The 18,450-nt window shown below is 37.7% G+C and overlaps 4 protein-coding genes across 6 annotated transcripts; 3 read left to right on the top strand and 1 right to left on the bottom strand.

Annotated features, from left to right (window-relative positions):
• Positions 1 to 329: 329 nt before the first annotated feature.
• Positions 330 to 6,923, top strand: LOC125201565 (UTP--glucose-1-phosphate uridylyltransferase-like). 3 transcript variants are annotated; one of them, XM_048099732.1, is made up of 18 exons: positions 338 to 1,091; positions 1,549 to 1,625; positions 2,438 to 2,528; positions 3,540 to 3,600; positions 3,702 to 3,779; positions 3,861 to 3,905; positions 4,007 to 4,077; positions 4,818 to 4,890; positions 4,981 to 5,038; positions 5,186 to 5,232; positions 5,301 to 5,366; positions 5,537 to 5,577; positions 5,666 to 5,726; positions 5,901 to 5,984; positions 6,070 to 6,168; positions 6,253 to 6,357; positions 6,490 to 6,561; positions 6,645 to 6,923. In XM_048099732.1, the coding sequence occupies exons 1-18, from the start codon at positions 469 to 471 to the stop codon at positions 6,684 to 6,686; spliced, it is 1,794 nt and encodes a 597-aa protein (XP_047955689.1). In that variant the 5' UTR covers positions 338 to 468; the 3' UTR covers positions 6,687 to 6,923. The 3 variants fall into 3 exon arrangements, 2 of the variants coding, with proteins under 2 accessions (XP_047955690.1, XP_047955689.1); XR_007172936.1 differs by lacking the exon at positions 6,070 to 6,168 and having other exon boundaries at positions 332 to 1,091; positions 6,291 to 6,357; XM_048099733.1 differs by lacking the exons at positions 5,901 to 5,984; positions 6,070 to 6,168; positions 6,253 to 6,357; positions 6,490 to 6,561; positions 6,645 to 6,923 and having other exon boundaries at positions 330 to 1,091; positions 5,526 to 5,577.
• A 939-nt stretch (positions 6,924 to 7,862) lies between these two features.
• LOC125200724 (50S ribosomal protein L3, chloroplastic) lies at positions 7,863 to 9,221 on the top strand. The gene is made up of 2 exons (XM_048098466.1): positions 7,863 to 8,462; positions 8,808 to 9,221. The coding sequence occupies exons 1-2, from the start codon at positions 7,919 to 7,921 to the stop codon at positions 9,095 to 9,097; spliced, it is 834 nt and encodes a 277-aa protein (XP_047954423.1). The 5' UTR covers positions 7,863 to 7,918; the 3' UTR covers positions 9,098 to 9,221.
• Positions 9,222 to 9,234: 13 nt separating this feature from the next.
• LOC125200722 (putative cyclic nucleotide-gated ion channel 8) lies at positions 9,235 to 13,653 on the bottom strand. Its single transcript, XM_048098464.1, has 8 exons — positions 13,524 to 13,653; positions 13,189 to 13,388; positions 12,333 to 12,900; positions 11,885 to 12,097; positions 11,418 to 11,728; positions 10,699 to 10,810; positions 10,181 to 10,417; positions 9,235 to 10,105 (listed from the first exon to the last, which is right to left on the bottom strand). The coding sequence occupies exons 2-8, from the start codon at positions 13,245 to 13,247 to the stop codon at positions 9,359 to 9,361; spliced, it is 2,247 nt and encodes a 748-aa protein (XP_047954421.1). The 5' UTR covers positions 13,248 to 13,388; positions 13,524 to 13,653; the 3' UTR covers positions 9,235 to 9,358.
• Positions 13,654 to 15,634: 1,981 nt separating this feature from the next.
• LOC125200723 (ankyrin repeat-containing protein At2g01680-like) lies at positions 15,635 to 17,585 on the top strand. The gene is made up of 2 exons (XM_048098465.1): positions 15,635 to 16,234; positions 16,843 to 17,585. Exons 1-2 carry the CDS (start codon positions 15,659 to 15,661, stop codon positions 17,557 to 17,559), a joined length of 1,293 nt encoding a protein of 430 aa, XP_047954422.1. The 5' UTR covers positions 15,635 to 15,658; the 3' UTR covers positions 17,560 to 17,585.
• Positions 17,586 to 18,450: the final 865 nt, after the last annotated feature.

Raw genomic sequence — 18,450 nt, 5'->3', positions numbered from 1 at the left:
AAAAGTGAAATGTGACAAATTATGTGGGACGGACCGAAATGGAAAACTGGGATGAATTACTGGGACGGAGGGAGTAGTATTAATTTTTTTCTCTTTTTTACTGTAGTCTCTCTACTTTGTTCTCTTTCTTGCTTTTTTATCTTTTTGTTTAACATATTAAATACTATCACTTTCTTAAACTCCGTATCGAAATTTTTTGACACAATTACGAGCGAACCGAGAGAGTATCACATTCAATTTTATAAAATTATATTTAAATTTAATTTTTTAAATATGAATAAATTATTTTTAATTATTTGTACCGTGGATGTTCTTACAGTGTAATACACCCTGACCTGCAATTCCGATTTGTTAAAATCCTCTCCGCCGCTTAAACCCTTACTCGATCCGCCACCATATATGGCTATTTGAAATCAATTAGCAAAAGAATTCCCCTTCTCGACCAACATTTCCAGCTTAGCCCCAAAAATGTCGTTCCACTCCGTCGTCATACAGAAGCTCCTCAACGCCAACGCCCACATCGGCCGCCGCGTCACCTCCAACCACTTCAAAATCTTCTCCGAGGGCACCCGCAACGGCGTCAGCATCGTCGACTCCGACAAGACCCTAATCTGCCTCCGCAACGCCTGCGATTTCATCGGCCACCTCTCTCGCAACAATGCGCGCCTCCTCTTCGTCAACACCAATTCCCTCTTCGACGAGATCATCGCGCAGATGACCAAGACAATTGGAATCAAGCACGACACCACCTGGCGCCTCGGAGGCTTTTTGACCAACAATTCCAGCCCTAGGCGGTTCCGAGGCCGGAATAAGAAATTCAACATCTGCGCGCCGGAGGCGCCCGATTGTATCGTGATTTTCGACACCGAGAGTAAGAGCTCGGTCATCAAGGAGGCGAACCGGCTGCAGATTCCGGTGGTCGGATTGGTCGATTCGAGCATGCCTTGGGAGACGTATAGCAAGATAACGTACCCTGTGCCTGCTAATGATTCGGTGGAGTTTGTGTATATGTTCTGTAATTTGATCACGAAGACAATTTTGAAAGAGCGGAAGGAGGCAATGGCTGAGAGGGGTGAGGAGGCTGTAATTGGGTACGGCAACTTTGCTTCATTACTGCTTGTTTTAGCTTCTAAGTTTCATGATGCCATTTCCAAAGTTTTGTTTTTGGATTCACAATTTGTTATTTTCTCTGCTATTAGTCTCTCAGAAGTGTATTTTGATAATATCTGGGAATTTATTGATGTTTACCTCTCTTCTTTTGAATGTATGGCTTTGATATACTGCAGTGGGCCTCAATGATCTCTTGACACTTTTATGGAGAGTCTGTACTAGGTTAATTCATGTGATTATTGAAAAGATTACTTGAATTTGGTAAACAATGATTATTGTTTTTCACTGCTGATTTGTGTTATGATTTTCGTTTTTCCCTAAAAGAACCAGCTCAAAGTGATCCCTTTTGATTTAGACATAGTAATTTAGTTCCATTTATTTTTGGTTAAACTTAATACTTATATACTAATTTGGTAATGTTAAATATGTTTCTGCCAGCGGAGATGATGACCTGACTAATCAATCAACAGACAAGTTTGTGCTTCCTTATGAAGAACTATCTGCAATTCCTGAAGGTAAATATAACTTCTGATCATCCCCCCCCCCCCCCTCCTCCTTGTACCATTGCACCAAAACATATATTTCTCCGTAAGTTATGTCACATTTAGGATTGTAGGGGCTGAGCTTTGTTCACTTTTATCTTATCAAAAGTCAAAATATCAAGGCCATCTCATAGGCTATAAGTGCTACTAGAATAATCTGATAGTTAGTGTGTTTTGTGAAGTGTTGATAAAATTCAAAAGAAATGCTTCTATGAATTGTTGTACTCCCACTGTCCCACTATAGCTGAGGCATTTCTTTTGGATACGAGATTTAAGCTAATAGTGTTTAGGGAGTCAAATGGTGAGAGAATAAAGTAGGATTGAGAAGAGAGAATAAAGTAGGAGACAAAATTAAGTAGGAGGGATTAAATGTGTTGCTTTTTGCGTTTTGCCCCAAAAAGAAATGAGTCAACTATAGTGGGACAACCAACAGAGGAAAATGACACAACTAAAATGTGACAGAGGGAGTATTAAGAATTGATTGGGACAGTTCTTAGCATCATCTATTCCTTTTTGGTTTTTACTAGCACAGGGAAATCTAATTTTGTACAGTGTTTTTTACCATTCAAGTTCAATAATAATTAATCTTTTGTGCCTTCAAATTTATCTGAACTCTATGTGGAGCATCATTGATTGACCTTTTCAAGCTTGATGCGATGAGCAGTTATCTCAATAATTAGCAGTAATTCAATTGCCTGTTTTTTTTGTTCCCTAGTTATTTGGTCTGTTTTACAGATAATTCTTGTTATATGGTTTTAATGGCATAATGCTTTCAACTTCAACAGATGTCTCAGTGACTAAGGCGCTATTGGACAAACTTGTCATAGTGAGGTTCAATGGCGATCTAGGGACCACAATAGGATTTTCTGGCCCCAAGTGAGTCCCACTCTAACATTGGAAAATATTACTCCATAACTAGTATTCTTCAATTTAGATAATTGAAAGTTCACTCTCTGAATCTGTGGAAGCTGTGGCTTTTCCTGTATGAATTAAAAGCACAGTAATGAGCTGGAAGATAAGGTGGTAACGTCATGAATTTTATTAGTGAATTTAATATGCTTCCTCATTGGTGAGTTTTTCATCAAAAAGATATCCTCTATAATTGATAACTTTGTTAGTAAATGCTTTTCAGACAATTTTTCACTTTGTTCAGCATCACTTGTATTCAAATAAAGATAAAATGATATATTGTTTTTTTGACGTTCAACTTTCTGAATGAAATTATGATTTGTTAAAAGTTTAGTACTTCATCAGAAAGTGGTATCTGAACTTGGACAGTGGATTCTAGCGGCTGAAGCATGGAAAATCAATTCCATTCATTTATATATGTAGAAAAAGTTTGAAAGGAAAATAATATTTAAATATTGTTTTGAGAGTTCACACCACTGTTCATGAGCTATGTTCTAAATTGTTGAGGCAGCGGTGTCAGACCATTTGATAAGTACTAGAAGTTGATAGTTATGATATCCCAAAGAAAATTACAACGTAATATAGTTCCAAATGATACCGTTCTCCAGTTCATTTAAAGCATAAAATCCAGTGAAGTAATTTTTTCTGAAGTCTGTAACTTGTCTTAACCCATCCTGTTTCAGTAAGATGAATGATGAATTAATAGATATTCTCCCTCCATCCCTTATAAGTGTTCCTATAACTTTTCAGCATATGCTTTAATAAATGTGGAACACTTGTAATGGATGGAGGATATAACATAACATTTGGACGTGAAGTTTTGTTGTTTCTTTGATTTATGTCCAACTGTGAGAGTGTGGTTTTTGTTTGTATGATTGATCAAGTCTAGTGGGAATTTAATTATATTTTACCTAAAGACTCAAATGACACTTCTTCCAGATCTCTATGCTAGTTTTACATCAATTTTTGTTGATGCAGGTCTACTATGGAAATTGTTGATGGTTTGACTTGCCTTGATTTGACAATCAATCAGATTGAGGTAATTTTCCTGTCAGTTCCTTGTTTCTCTTTTTGAAGCTTATGGCGGCTCCACGCAGGAGCTGCAGTTGTTTGATTTTGGTTATCTGATACTATCTGTAGGCTCTAAACGCAAAATATGGAACCAATATTCCACTATATGTGGTGAATACAGTTGATGCACATAGGAAAGTATTAGAGGTAACTTCTTCTATATATTCTGATATTCATCTGGAGCTGAACTGTGGTGGGAACTGATGTTGGTGTTTTAACTGATGGCAGTTCCTGAAAAAGCACCCAAATAAGAATATCCATTCTATAGAAGAGGTTTGACATTTTGATCCTTTTGTTGTTTATGCCTTATTGGCTTATTCATTTAGTCGGAAAACTTTATCCAATTTAGTTTTTGATATATGTATGTTTTACAGAGCATCACTGACCTACAAGAGGCAAGCAAGTTTGCTCGCTCAGCTAAAGGCCAAGATAGCAAGGATGAAATGTATGTTTCAGTTCTTCTCTCCCCTTGGGGATAGGGAAACTTTTGAAGATTGTCAATTTCTGATTATTGTTGTGTGTTAGACTGTCAGTGCGTTTTTCCCACCTTGTGGATCAGATATGATGATTTGTATGATAGGGAGAAATAATATGCATCCATATTCATTCAATATGTGGTTGTTTTTCCATAACTAAACGAAAATCTTGGATCCTTGATCGATATCAACATTATGTGTAAAAACTAATAACTCGGGATGTGAATATTAGGCGGACTGTGGGTTTGTTCAGTTCTTACTCTTCAGTTATTAAGTAGTCTAGCATATGGGGGACTTTCAGCACCTCATAGTCTTGGTTAGAAGGGATGTTCACATTTTAAAAGTTATATAAGGGAAGATCGTTTGGTGTTTGAAATTTTTTCCCCATATAGCTTTTCAAGGTTACAATTTCATTTTTCTTCTGGATCAAATGGCAGCTTACGTTTGTACCCTCCTTTCTCGTCTTCTTCTTTTCTTAACATTAACCTTATTATTTTTCAACTATGAAGTGTAAAGAATCTGTCATGGTCATGGATTCTTCATACCTCAACGAATATCTTTCTAGTTTTTCCATCAGGAATACCAATTTAAGGCTAGTCCATTCTTGCACAGCATGTATTAGCTTTCTTTATGCTAAATATGGTGTCTTGCGTATGACATTTAATGTACATATCACATATGAAGTTTGCTTTTCTTTTTACATGTGAAGGAATTCATTCAATATTGCTCAGGCCATCCTCCCGTTGGTAAATAGTGGAAGATTGGATATACTATCATCACAGGTTTGTTTTCACCCCTTTCTGGATGTCTTGCAAGCAGAAAATATTCTCTTATTTTAATACAGGCTCTGATGACATTGATTTTGCGAACAGGGTAAAGAGTATATACTGCTGTTGGGCTCAGATAATCTTGGTTGTGTTATTGACCCCAGTATCCTTTTGTTATGGATCACAATAAATGTCACTCTGAAATTTGATGATCTCATCAATTTTTCTCAACATCTGAATCTAAGGACTCCATCATATTCTAATAATATAGGAATTTATTACAATTGAGCTCCTTAATGCATGTTTGCAGAAATCTTGAATTATCTTGGTCAGAATGATATTGAGCTTTGCCTAGAGGTATTCTCGACAGCTCACATAAGTTGCTGCCAAACTTTGGTTGGTAACTGTTTCTAATATTGGTGCAGGTGACCCCTAAATCATCCTCTGTAAGGAAAGAGACCCAACATTCACACGATGAAGCCAAAACTCCGGTTGGTTTTCTTTTGCGTTTATTATGCATTTCGGAAGTCCACATTAATACTCTAGTCCTAGTATTTGGTATGACAATACTATAGTAGGAACTAGGTTACTGGTGTGTCGTTGGTTCTGCTCATAATTTGATAGTTGTATTTTTATGTTTTTTCTTGTGGGCATCTTGAAGATTCTGACGCCAAAGAAGGATTGGAGATTTACTGATACAATGTAAGTTATTGCTCTTGAAAACTTGTTTATTCCATCTTCATAAATAAAGAAGCTATATCTGTTATCCACATTATTTCCAAATTTTTAGGTGGATGAGCATTCAATCTATGGAAAAACTTGTGGATAAAGATTGTCTAACCATTTCCAAGGTACCAAATGTTTGATTTTAAATGTGCCATCAGGATCACAGATGGACCCCATTCATACCCTTTGGTGGATTAAGCATTTTCTATGGCTGTACTTCTCAAGCAGTTTTGTTCTATAGAAAAGGCTGATTTCATGTTTTATAAGTTTTGATCGAAAGTTCCTTCTTTATCCTACAGATTTTCGATCAGCATTCTGCAATAAGTGTTCCCAATGTAAGATATCTTCCAGTTGAAGCAACATCAGACCTATTTTTGCTACAGGTTAATAATACGTCCGACCAAACAATCATTTGGAGTTTGATAGTTCTGATGTTATATGTATTCATAACTAATTGTTGCCATGCAGTCGGATCTGTATACCTTTATTGAGGACAAGCTGACTCGAAATACAACCCGAGAAAATCCCACGGACCCATCCATCCAATTGGGACCAGTATTCAGAAATGTAATTCTTTTCTGACTGGAGCTTTTGTGAAATGCTTTCTATTAACTCGAAGTTGGATTTACTTCATTCTTTCTTCTCTCTTAGATCAAAAATTTCAAAGAGCGGTTCAAGTCTATTCCTAGTATTGTAGGACTTGACAGCTTGAAGGTGACCGGTGATGTTTGGTTTGGAACTGGCATAACTCTCAAGGTAACACGGATTCTACTTGACCAGATTTATAATGGGACCTTTTCAAACAGACCTTTTTTAAGCTCTTTTTTTATCCAGTCATGTTGGTTACTGGTTCTTACTATTTTCCCATGCCATTCCTGTGTTCGTTAGGGGGAAGTCAATATCTATGCTGGACCCGGTGTGAGGATAGTTATCCCTGACGGCGCTGTTCTGGAAAATAAGGTAAGAGATGTGAATTTCAGCTCGTTCACTCACCATTATGCTTGTGATGACTTTATTGATTGACTGCGATTCCTCCATAACAGACTATAACTAGCCAAGAAGAGATTGGAAAAGTATCATCATAAGTTGATCGACAAGAAAATCGAGATTGTTTTTGCTGGAGGTACACCGAGTTTCACCAGACTTGGGAACATACATTTTACTCTTACACAGTTATCCCTGTTAGCAGGGGAATGGAAACTAGCTCCAATAATTAGAGTTGATTCACTCTTCCAGCCACCCAAAAACAATTCTTAGATAACATATTGCATATTCTCTGATTTGTCTTTTGAATTACAAATTAAGGATGTGATTTATTTCAACTTTTTTTATTTTTATTTTTATTTTTATTTTTATTTTTTTGATGTAGTTTGGTTTAGTCTCCCATGAATGGGTCTTTTATAGTACTATGTTCTTCCAATGGAGTACAAAGCAAAGTGGGTTTTTTGTTCTGTTTTTATATGTGCCTAAACGGCTAAACCAATGGAATGGAACGTTTAAACAAGAAATGGGCGTGGTGGTAATCGTTGTGTTTCATCAAAACTTACAACGATTTTTTATAAAATCTTCGAGATTAGGAATTCTAAATTGACATTTCTTCACAAAACTATCTAATTTATTAATGTAGGAGTATTATATAAATCATCACAAACAGTCAATTCATATCTGTAAGAAAATACGTAATGTTTAGGTAAAGTTTTTGTTGATTAATTAGCTTATTAGTCATATGGATTTCTATGACCATGTATGAAACATAAGAAAATGCATATAGCGATCTGAATTCAAAAAATTTTAACTAAAAACATACTAATATGATGCATAAACATGCTACTACCTCTGTCTACCAAAATTTGTCCCACTTTGATCCGGCACGGATTTTAAGAAATGTAATGAAAAATGAGTTGAAAAAGTTAGTGGATGGTGGATCCTACTTTTATATATTAGTATTAGTTTTATAATAAAATGTGAGTATGCATGAGTTAGTGGAATATGGGGTCCACTGCCAAAAATGATAAAAGTGAAATGAGACAAATTTTAGGAGATAGGACGAAAATAGAGAAATGGGACAAATTTTGATGGACGGAGGCAGTATAATTCATAGCAATCGATCAATGTCAAATTGTCCCAAATTAAATTGATTGGAGATTGCTTTTGTCATCGTCAAAGGCCCATTCTATCAAAGGGTAAATAATTGGGCTTTTAATATTCACAAGGCCCAGTCTATAAAAGGGTAAAAAATTATGCAGAGATGTTTGCAGTAGCTCTCTTAACTGAGGGAGTGGATAAGGAAACCAATCTAAATTTCTCTGCATCAACAATGTCAATCTCTTCTCTCTCCGCAACCATCCCCACCACCTCCAAGCGCTTCTCCTCCTCCGCCTCCTCCTCCTCCCCCTCCTCCTCCTTCCTCCTCCGCCTCCCCTTGAAGCGCTTCTCCTCCCTCTCTCTCAATGCCTCCCCCTCCAAACCCCCCACCATCTCCGCCTCAATGGAGGCCGGAATCGGCCTCATGGCCACCAAATTAGGCATGATGTCCTACTTCGACACCACCGGCCAAGTCATCCCCGTCACCATCGTCGGCTTCCGCGAGGGCAACATTGTCACTCAGGTCAAGACCAAGGCCACCGACGGCTACGACGCCGTCCAAGTCGGTTACCGCAGGATTCGCGACCGGAAACTCACTAAACCGGAGCTCGGCCACTTGGAGAAGTCCGGAATCATTCCGCTCCGCCACTTGCAGGAGTTCCGGCTGCAGTCCGTCGAAGGCTTCGAGCCTAATCAGCGCCTGGCGTTGGAGGAGCTTTTTAAGGAAGGCGATTTAGTCGACGTTTCCGGAACCACCATTGGAAAGGGGTTCCAAGGTACAATTTCGCGGTTTTCATAATCATACTGCCAATTGCTTCTTTTTTTGCTATCTAGGTTAGAAATCGGATGGCAAAATGTCAAATTACTAAAATAATTTGAGAATCGAAGACGAAACTGTAATTATTTTAGTGTAGACACATAAAATTGAGCAAGGATGAAGCTGTGATTATTTTAGCTGTAATTCCAGAAAAATTACTCACCATAATTTGAATATATTCGACGAGATTGAGCGTAGATACATAAATAAAAAGGATGTTGTTGGTTGAGAATATAAAACTATCTGTTTTTGGAGATGTGTTGGTGAATTGATATTTGAGTATGCTAATATTAACTATTATTAGGTGGAATCAAGAGACACAATTTCAAGAGAGGGCTTATGACTCACGGGTCCAAGAGCCATAGGCAACTCGGCTCCATTGGTGCCGGAACTACTCCAGGACGTGTCTACCCGGGCAAGAAAATGCCCGGGAGAATGGGAGGCACCAAGACGAAGATCAGAAAGCTCAAGGTTATCAAGATTGACAACGAACTCAATGTCGTGATGATCAAAGGTGCCGTTCCTGGTAAACCAGGCAACCTGCTCCGCATCACACCGGCCAAAATCGTGGGAAAGAATATCCCCCAAAAGTAGCCTCACTCTGTAATCTATGATGTTCAGTAAGTAGCTTTTGAAATTCTTGTTTGAATTGAGCCTAGTTTGTCATTGCCGTTTGAAAACATTTTTGAGGCTACAGGAATGGAAATTTTCTGCAATATATGTTTAAGTGATTACAGTAATAATGCTACTTGAATTGCTGCTTCAAAATGAATTAGTTCTACACAAATAACCAGTAATGTAGGAAGTGTAGGTAGATCATGCCTTTGGCCTAATATGATGTAGCACAGGAGCTAACTAGTTAGTACCAGAGAAGTCTGGCTCAGGTGGTTTGGCCAATTTGATCTTCCCAGCACCTGATTTGCCACGAATTCTGCTGACTCCACGCATAGCGTTGCTAGCGAATCTCGAGGCAAACAAGGTTGTCTTAAACCTGGAAGAACTACCTGTATCCGACCTCGACGAGGTGCTTGGACCGATCAGTCGAGCTTGCACATCATCTTCATAGTAATCATCTTCGCTGCTGTAATCCGATCCACTGTCGTCACACTCACTCTGGTTAAGCTCAGCAACCTTTCTTCTTGAATGCCGACGCCATGCTGCTTGAATGAAAGTGGCTGCCCAAGTCCTCCACTGCTGTGAGTAGTATCGGAACGTCTGCTGCACCTGTCGGCTATGGAGGCGCCTAAACTGACTGGTGATGAACTTCAGTTCGTCTGCTGTAAGAGCGAAAGCCTCCACCTCTGTCAAAGCTTTGACAGTACGCGTGGATGGAGGGAAGTTGGAAGCAGCCTTTGGATCCAGAGCCCATGTGAGGAGCTCCTCTCCACAGAAATCGCCTTCTCTCAGGGTGCCTCGATTGAAGAAACCGGATCTCCCACCATCTGTTGTCACACTGTCCAAGCGGCCGCGGATGATGAAGAGCATTTCATCCACCGGGTCTCCTTCACGAAGCACGAATGTGTTGTCTGTGTATAAACTGGGTTTAAGCCTCTCACAAATGGCATCGAGCAATCGATCATCCATGTTTGCAAAGAGAGGGACCTGAACATTTATCGTATGAAATGAAATTGAATGGGAAGCTTTGCTAGCTCAGTCGTCCAAGTAGAGTATACTTACTCGTCTAACTAAATTGAGACAGAGGTGCCTTTTGATGTCTCTTCTAAGGTCTTTTGGTAAGTTTTGGACCAAGCTCTCCTCATCGACTCCTCTCGTTTCCATCCATTTGTATTGATCATAGCGTCGCACTCTTTCCCTTAGCTCTGTTGGTAGCACTCTGTGATGCATCCATTGTTCCGAGTCGTGTTTTTTGACCCTCATCTCTTCCAGCCGAACCGTGAGAGATTGAAGATATGTCTGCGAGCAAAAACAAGGACCCATCAATCAACCATTCAGCCATGAAATTTGATAAATTTAGACCAACATTAAGCATCAGGAAATATGATGAACAGCCATACAGGCAGACATCTTGTGGTATCAGCCTTGATTAGCAATGTCAAATTTGTGACAAAAACTTGAATTTTACATTTTACCTGATATCTAATTGACAGATATTTGGCAATATATATGCTGTTTATAAACTAACTCGAGTTCATCCAAAGAAAAGTTTGTATGAAATATGAAGCCTGTATATATACCTGCATATTACCAATGAGTAGAGCAAATAGGAGGAGGCCTAAAATGGCTACTGCTATAGAAAACAGAACTTCTCCCGGATACGTGCTGGTTACAAGCCCCTGACCGAGTGTGCTGAGGAGAAATTCAAATAATATTAGCCACCAAATGCTAGCCATCTCAACTTGAATAGCCTCAATATCATTGTCTAAGGCATCATGTAGGTTTGCCATCTATTATGAGGACTAAAGTAGGGAGTCGTCTCGATCAATTTATCAGAGATTGAGCACGAAGGTAAAACTCATAAAGGAAGTGAGATATATATTGAACTGGACTGAACCTCTAATTGGTACCACTGAAAAAAGTAACTCGACTATCCAAAGCTCACCATTTCTTTCCAACTTATTTCAAATACCAGCAGATTAAAGATTGCTATATAAATCGAAGCAGATGCGTGACATTAAGAAGTGCATTTCCAGTCACGAGATAGAAATAAACACGATCCATGAAAAAGAAGTATCATTATCATTAGCTTAGGCTGCCTCCTTTATCTATTAGATTTTCACAGGCTATTACTAGAATATTACTAGATTTTATGGGAACTGCAGAAACAAACATAGCTCTGTCTAGACAGCTATAGAATTTTGGAATGAATGGATGAAAATTTTATTCTCCTTCATGGATGATTGGTTTGACTGGTATATCATCAAAAGCATAGTAGGAAATGTATTAAGATAGATACCTCAAATTCTGCAGGCCCCACCATAAACAATAGAAGTATTTTGAGACAAATTTTTCAGAATCAAGAACTCCAGATGACAAAGCTTGGGCATATATCCCATACTTGAACGGGGATTTTTCCTGATCGGTTATCTCGCATATTGGTGTAATAAACGCCGAGCTGATGTTTTTCCATGCTTCAAGGTTTGTGACCTCATGGGCACAATATAGATTTTTTGTATCGCAATTATCATAACGGTTCTGATAGCATGCTCGGTACCAGCATGTATCTCTGCGTTCTATGGCAAATAGATACCATAAGGCCCCAACAATCTGTTGCATCATACACAGTGATAAAGTTAGTCTCTTGATGTATAAAGTTTCGTAGTTATTTTGTTAGTACTGCTCATCAGAAGGACTAATGGAAATGGAATCCTAGATATAAGCAATCAAGACATTTAGAAATTTGAAGAGCAACAGTTTTCTTACATGACTAGCAAGCATGAACCATAACAAGTAATAAGCTGCACCAGCCCATGCTGTCTCCGCAAACACACCCTGACTCTTCTTCAACTCTGAACTAAGAGGAATAAACCGCACAAACCTTGGAATGTATTGGACACAAACAATTATCACCAGAGCCTTTTTTGTACTCAATACATCGTAATCTTCTGCCCCACGCAGAAATCTCCACACCACAACCTGTTGAAGCATAATTTCAAATATACTAAACATATATTTTGTATATTATCTAGCTTTCTGGAGTAAATAGGTAGCACCAGATGTCTAAATCAAACAAGTAGAACATCACATGGTATCAAAAGCATTGCTATGTAACCCTCTATGGAGAACTCATGATTGACTGAGTAAATGTTTTATGCATTTAAGGATTATGCAATAATTATACAATAAGCTCCTTTATGTGGTCAGCACATACCTGTGGTAGAGGTAGCACGGAGAAGAGATCCACAAAGAAATAACGATGTATATACCGACTTGCTATTTCTTTGGGATCAATCACAAGTTCACCTCGTCCAAAAACCCGAGATGAAGGCGCAATATAAGCTGTGCGGAACTGGAGAAGAATGCGTGCAAAGTAAAAGACATCAATTACAGTCCTCAGAGTCGTAGTCGTGTATGCCAAACTGTTGTGTATATGCAAGCACATTTTTTCAGGCTGGAAAACTGGAAGATACAAAAACAAAGGATCCACTGATACTGCAAGAATGCATGAGATAACTAAAAGCTTATTCCACAACAGAAGACTCTTGTCTTGAGGGTCAAATATCCTTCTTTCAGAAACTTTGAGATCCTCTGGAAATACTGCTCGTGTGACTCCGGATTTCAGTGACCGGCCAAATGTAAGAAGCCCTTCGGATCCCTTTTGAACCATTTTAAACGACTTTGATGCATTTGTAGTCGGAGGTCCTTGAGAACCCTCTAAGCTAAACCCGCATCTATTCCTTTGAGCCATATCTGATCTAAAAGAACTGGAGCCTTCCAACCTATGTCGATGACCATGGCAAAACACAAAACAAATTGTCATTTTCCCTACACGTACCAAGTGATATTATTCATAAAAACAAAATATGTATTGCCCTTTCATAGCCTATGAACACTAAGAATCCGAATAATCGAGAGTCTAGCTAACTAATCGAAAAAGTCACAAGTTTTTAAGGCTTCCAAAAAAAAGGAAAACATCAACCATAATCATAAATATACCATTTTCGAACCTATAGAATGAAGTAACCGAAAACAAATCTTCACAAAAGTGTAGAGCAAATGATGGATACCTTACGAATTTCTCCTTTTGTCCACCAATATATTGTGTCTTATAATTGGAGTCGAACATTGTAGAAAACCAAATACATAGCAAGTTGTGGCGAGCTTTTCAACAAAAAAGAAACAAGAACCCCTTAAACTTGCGCACGGAATCATGAATTATCGTCTGCAGATATCCCCGCGATGCCAATGTTTGTTCAGACGGCTTAGCCTGAGAAACACACACACTCACATGCACTTTTCATAAGGGAAATATAAATAATTACAGGGATAAAAAACAGAGCACAAAGCGAAACAAGGCAAAATTTGTTATTTCTGCAGAATTTGATCACGGAATTTCTCATACCTGGAAAGGAAATGTATCAACGGCAACTCCACAGCCACCAACTAATATGTCTACGCGATCCCGAAGAAAAGAAAAGTAAAATGTCAAAAAAAATCCTAGTTTCTGATGAAGAATTATGCCGAAATGAAATGGAAGAAAGGAAGATTGATTGGATCGTCAAATTATTTTCTTATCCAGCGGGAAAAAACTGTTTGCGTGAGATTTATTATCAGAGTAATTAGATTAACAAATGAGAGAAGTTTTCGGTGCCTAAATTCAAAAAATAAAAATAGGTCTGTAACATCTTCTCACTCCGTTGGGCAACAGCGTGAGAGAGTGATTTTCGCGCCAAGTCAAGGGAATCAAACGTACTCTCTCCATACGATGAAATCAAAATATCAAATCCATACACCATACATCTAATATACATATATAAAAAACGAATTTTGGACCATTTTTTAAAATATTTATAAATTATGAGCTTCAATTTGAATATTTTTAAAAGTGCATAATCAATGTATCATTATACTAAGCTTTTCATAATATGAAACAAAATTAATATTTGTTGTTACCATGTTAATTTTTATTAATATTTATATCTATTTATTGCCTAATTCATTATTGTTTTTATTAGAACATCAACGGTACTGCCGTACACCAAAACTAATCATGTTAGACCATCTCCAACCATACATAAAAAATGAGTTTTAGTGTAGAAATCTTCTCTAACCATACATCAAACTCAAACTCATTTTTTGTGTTTTTTGTGAAACAACACCATATTTGGTTTGGTGTTACTCCAAAAGTTTTGTGAGATAAAATCCCGAAAATGGTATAAATCTTAAATTTGGTGTAAATGGTTAAAGTAAATTGTTTTTTTTTATATATACTTAAAAATTGGTTTGAGTTTAGTGTAAATGACTGGAGATGGTCTAGATTTTTGAAGATGCAACCGAAATTAATCTTTTGTTATTTTATTAGAACATCAAACTACATCATCATCATCACCACAAGACGTGTGTTACAGGGAGACTCCAAACCGCACACGCCGCAACCCACTTCCCCAACACGATTCCATGACTATTTTGATGATTAATTCCTTAGTACTCCTACTATTTGTTTTGTTGCTTTAATTAATTCTTAGCACATGCTATAATAATAAAGAAAATATTTTTTTCTGCACAATATTTTGTTGAATATCCACATCACCATTCACCCCAATTCAAACATATTATTATCTTATTAATAGATTTGTTTAAGAGGTCTTAGATACAGAAGAAACTAAAATATATCTCCACAACTAATCCTAAAATTATCTACATATATTTCAAAGCCACAGGTTGGGTTTTTTAGTGGACACTTTCTAAACCGTGATAAATAAAAATCAAGCCCACTAATCTGACCTTTTTATACCTACTTTTAAACACGGCCCAACGAATTCAATATAAAAAATATGAGAAGTGTATATAGTAGATAGAATAAGTTTTCCTCTTAACCAAATATTTTTCTAATGAGAATTATAATACATTTAAGACATAATAAATAAATAAAATACATACATATTTACACAAAATATATTTTCATGATTCAAAATATATTAATTAATTATGTTCTAAATTTAGTGTAAAACAACGAAAGCTACTACTACTACTACTATCTACAAGATCAAAATATATATTAATAAGAATAATAATTTATTGTAAAATAATGAAAGCCACTATTCGCAAGGAGTGAGTGGATGAGATTGTATGTTTTTCTTTTAAAATATTGCAAAATTAGTTTTTCCAAAATAATTATTGTAGGCAAAGCCGGGTCAATGTTTTCCACATAAAATATAAATTCTTTCATTATCTTGACTTCTTAATCATGTAGGCAAAGGTAATCACCAATGCAAAAGTGATTAGAAGTAGAATTCTCTAGTATTAGAGATGACTTGCATTTCTTAGACCTGACTTAAATTAGAAATGAGTCACTCACTCTTTAAAAAGCTTTATAATAGAAAGGGTTATTCATATTTCATATTTTTACAGAGGAGCTAGGATCATCACCAAATCAATATGGGACATGATTTAAAAGTTTTAACAACTTACATCACGCATGCCATAAGTTCGCAAATTACAACTTTATATGAAATAAAAATTGGAGTTGGCAAAACAATGGTTGCAGAAACAGCAGTAAAGAAACTATATGATGCAGCAAAAAGGGGAGATTTATCAACTTTCCAAACACTTGTACAACAAGATCCATTTCTTGTCGATCAAATTTCATTTTCACGGTCAAGAAATGTTCTACATATAGCAACAATCCATGGACAAGTGGGAATAGTGGAAGAGTTATTGAGGCTTAATTACTCGGATCTAGCTCGAGACATCGACTCCAAAAAATCGGCACCCCTTCACATTGCAGCTGCACAAGGGCACGTTGAGATTGCCCGAAAATTGTCGATTGTAGCCCCTGAGATTTGCTGGTGGGTCGATGATCAAGGCATGAACCCGGTTCACATTGCTGCCATGAGAGGGCACGTCGAGATCTTGGAGGTTCTGCTTCAGCACGACTTGTCTCCTGCAACGGAGAGACTGCATCGCGGGCAGACTGTGTTGCACTTGTGCGTGAAACATCGTCAGCTTGAGACGTTGCGGTTTTTGGGAGAGAAAATGGGCGATCTAGTGCGTGCCAAGGATGATGATGGGGAGACACTTTTGCATATGGCTGTTAGGTGCAACCGAGTTGAGGTATAAGATGCTTTCTCTATGGTTGTCCATTAAACTTATACTATGGTTTCAATCTAGGTCGATTATTCATTTTTTTACTTAGATTTACTATTGGCTAATTAAAATTTTAGTCCATATTCAATGAGGTTCCATCCTAAAATAATTGAAAAGTAGAGTAATTTAAGTTCTCACTTTGTAACGACGTGAAATAATATTTTATCTGTGTGTTTAATTTGTGAATAGTTGAAGCATCATAAGCTTGATTGGTTGGACTTGGGACCATCTTAGTTCCTATAAAATCTAGAAAACTTCAGAAAAATTGACCAAAATGGCCTCTAAATAAATGCAGCTAATTTGACTTAATTGTTGACCGGGTTGTACCAAATTAAAGCAAGAGTATAAAATTTGAATTCATTTTTATGTATGTGTCATATTAAATTCATTTTAGCATAAATATCATCCTATTAAATTTAAAATGTCTTATTTACTGATTTTACTCCACTATTATGCAAATTTAAAAGAAAATTATTTAGAGTGTCATTAGAGATGATCTAATTTCCACCATCCAAAATGTACATTTTGCACGATTACATCTTTCTAATCCTTGAATTATTATATCGAAATCTCAGATGGTAAGATATTTGCTGGAAAAAAATAAAATACAAAAGCTAACAGAAAATTCCATGGGCAAAACGCCGCTGGATATCTTGAAAGAGAGCTCCCAACACACCGCTGCCTATTCCGAAATCGAAGAACTCTTACTACGTTGCTCAGACAAGCCATTACTCAACGCCTTCCGCGGGATAACCGGCATGACCATGGTGGTGGTGGTCCTGATAGCCGGGATGGCGTTCCAGGCAGCCGTCAGCCCCCCGGGCGGCGTGTGGCAGGACGACACGTCATCGCACAGAGCCGGCAAGGCAGTGATGGCATCCGCTCATCCCGGGCTATACAGACACTTCGCCCGCGCCAACACCACCGCCTTCGCCTCGGCCCTCGTCGTGCTCCTGCTCGTCATCATACGAGTGCCGATCAAGTCGTGCGTCCTGATGACGGTGGTCTGCTACGCGACGGTGGTGTCGATGGCGGCTATTGGGGTGAGTTACGGAGCTTCGCTGAGCATGGTCGATCCTGCTGAGACACAGACGGTTGGGAAGATTGTTGCTGTGGTGGTGTCTGTGTATGTCGGCGTCCATGTCTTCATAACCGTCTGCGTTTACGTGCCGGAGATGTACGTTACGTGGAAGAGAGTGAAACGGCAGAATGGAGATCTTCCGGTTGCGCATCGAATGCGACGCTGTTGTTATCAGTTTATGAGAAATTTCGAAAGGATGCCGATTAATTGAATGAATGAGGCACTCTTGTTAGGATCGTCGACTGCAATATTAGTTTGATATTGTCCGCATTGGGTCAAGTGACCTCAAACTAATTGGGGTTGGACATGAATTATATACACCTTCCAACTTAAAATGATAAACATATTCGAATGTGAAAAAATGATGTGTGAAGAGGCATCTCATGCGTCGTCTATTAAAAAATTTAAAAAAAATACAAAAAATATAAAGGCATGAGGTGTCGATGCCCATAATGCATGAGTGTCATGTGTTTCATTAACATACGATTCAGGAGTCTCATGCGTCGCTCACAAAAACTGGAAACTTAAAAAAAAAAGCAATACACTTATGGAAGTTAATTACACCCTAAAACAAAAAAATAAATAAAAGAAAAACCCCAAAAATTGCGCAACAAAAACTTGATTTAATCAGGAGTGGTTTATTAGGCTGCAGATAGATGAAGAAAAGAGCTGCCTTGGGCCTTCTCAAAAGTGGACCTCGGTTTAAACGTATTATGAGGTAAATAGATTTTATTTTCCTCTCTATTCTCGTCTTATAAATAAAGAAGTTGGAATATGAAATGGCATAAGATATCTTACTCAGATTCTTTCCAATAAAAAAGCTTAGTTAATATTCAATGTAATAGAATTAAAAAAAACTTGTACTCAGATCAAGCTTGATTACTTGAATAAAATTTATCCCGTTAATTTTCGATACAATAGAATAAAAATTTGTTTGCTCAAGAGTTTCTTTTTATTTCTATTTCACTTTGAGCAAGATAAAATTAACCAAGGCGAAAAAGCGGGGCGTCACACGGTGTTTTGACGACCACGGTCGAGCAGTAGCCAGACACGCACGAGTTCATGTATATATATACGGTCACATTAATGTATGAGGGCATGT

The sequence above is a fragment of the Salvia hispanica genome, chromosome 1 (genome assembly GCF_023119035.1).
Source record: "Salvia hispanica cultivar TCC Black 2014 chromosome 1, UniMelb_Shisp_WGS_1.0, whole genome shotgun sequence".
Classification (NCBI taxonomy): Eukaryota; Viridiplantae; Streptophyta; class Magnoliopsida; order Lamiales; family Lamiaceae; genus Salvia; species Salvia hispanica.
The sequence above is the reverse complement of the archived record's forward strand: the minus strand, read 5'-3'. Positions and strand labels throughout refer to the sequence as shown.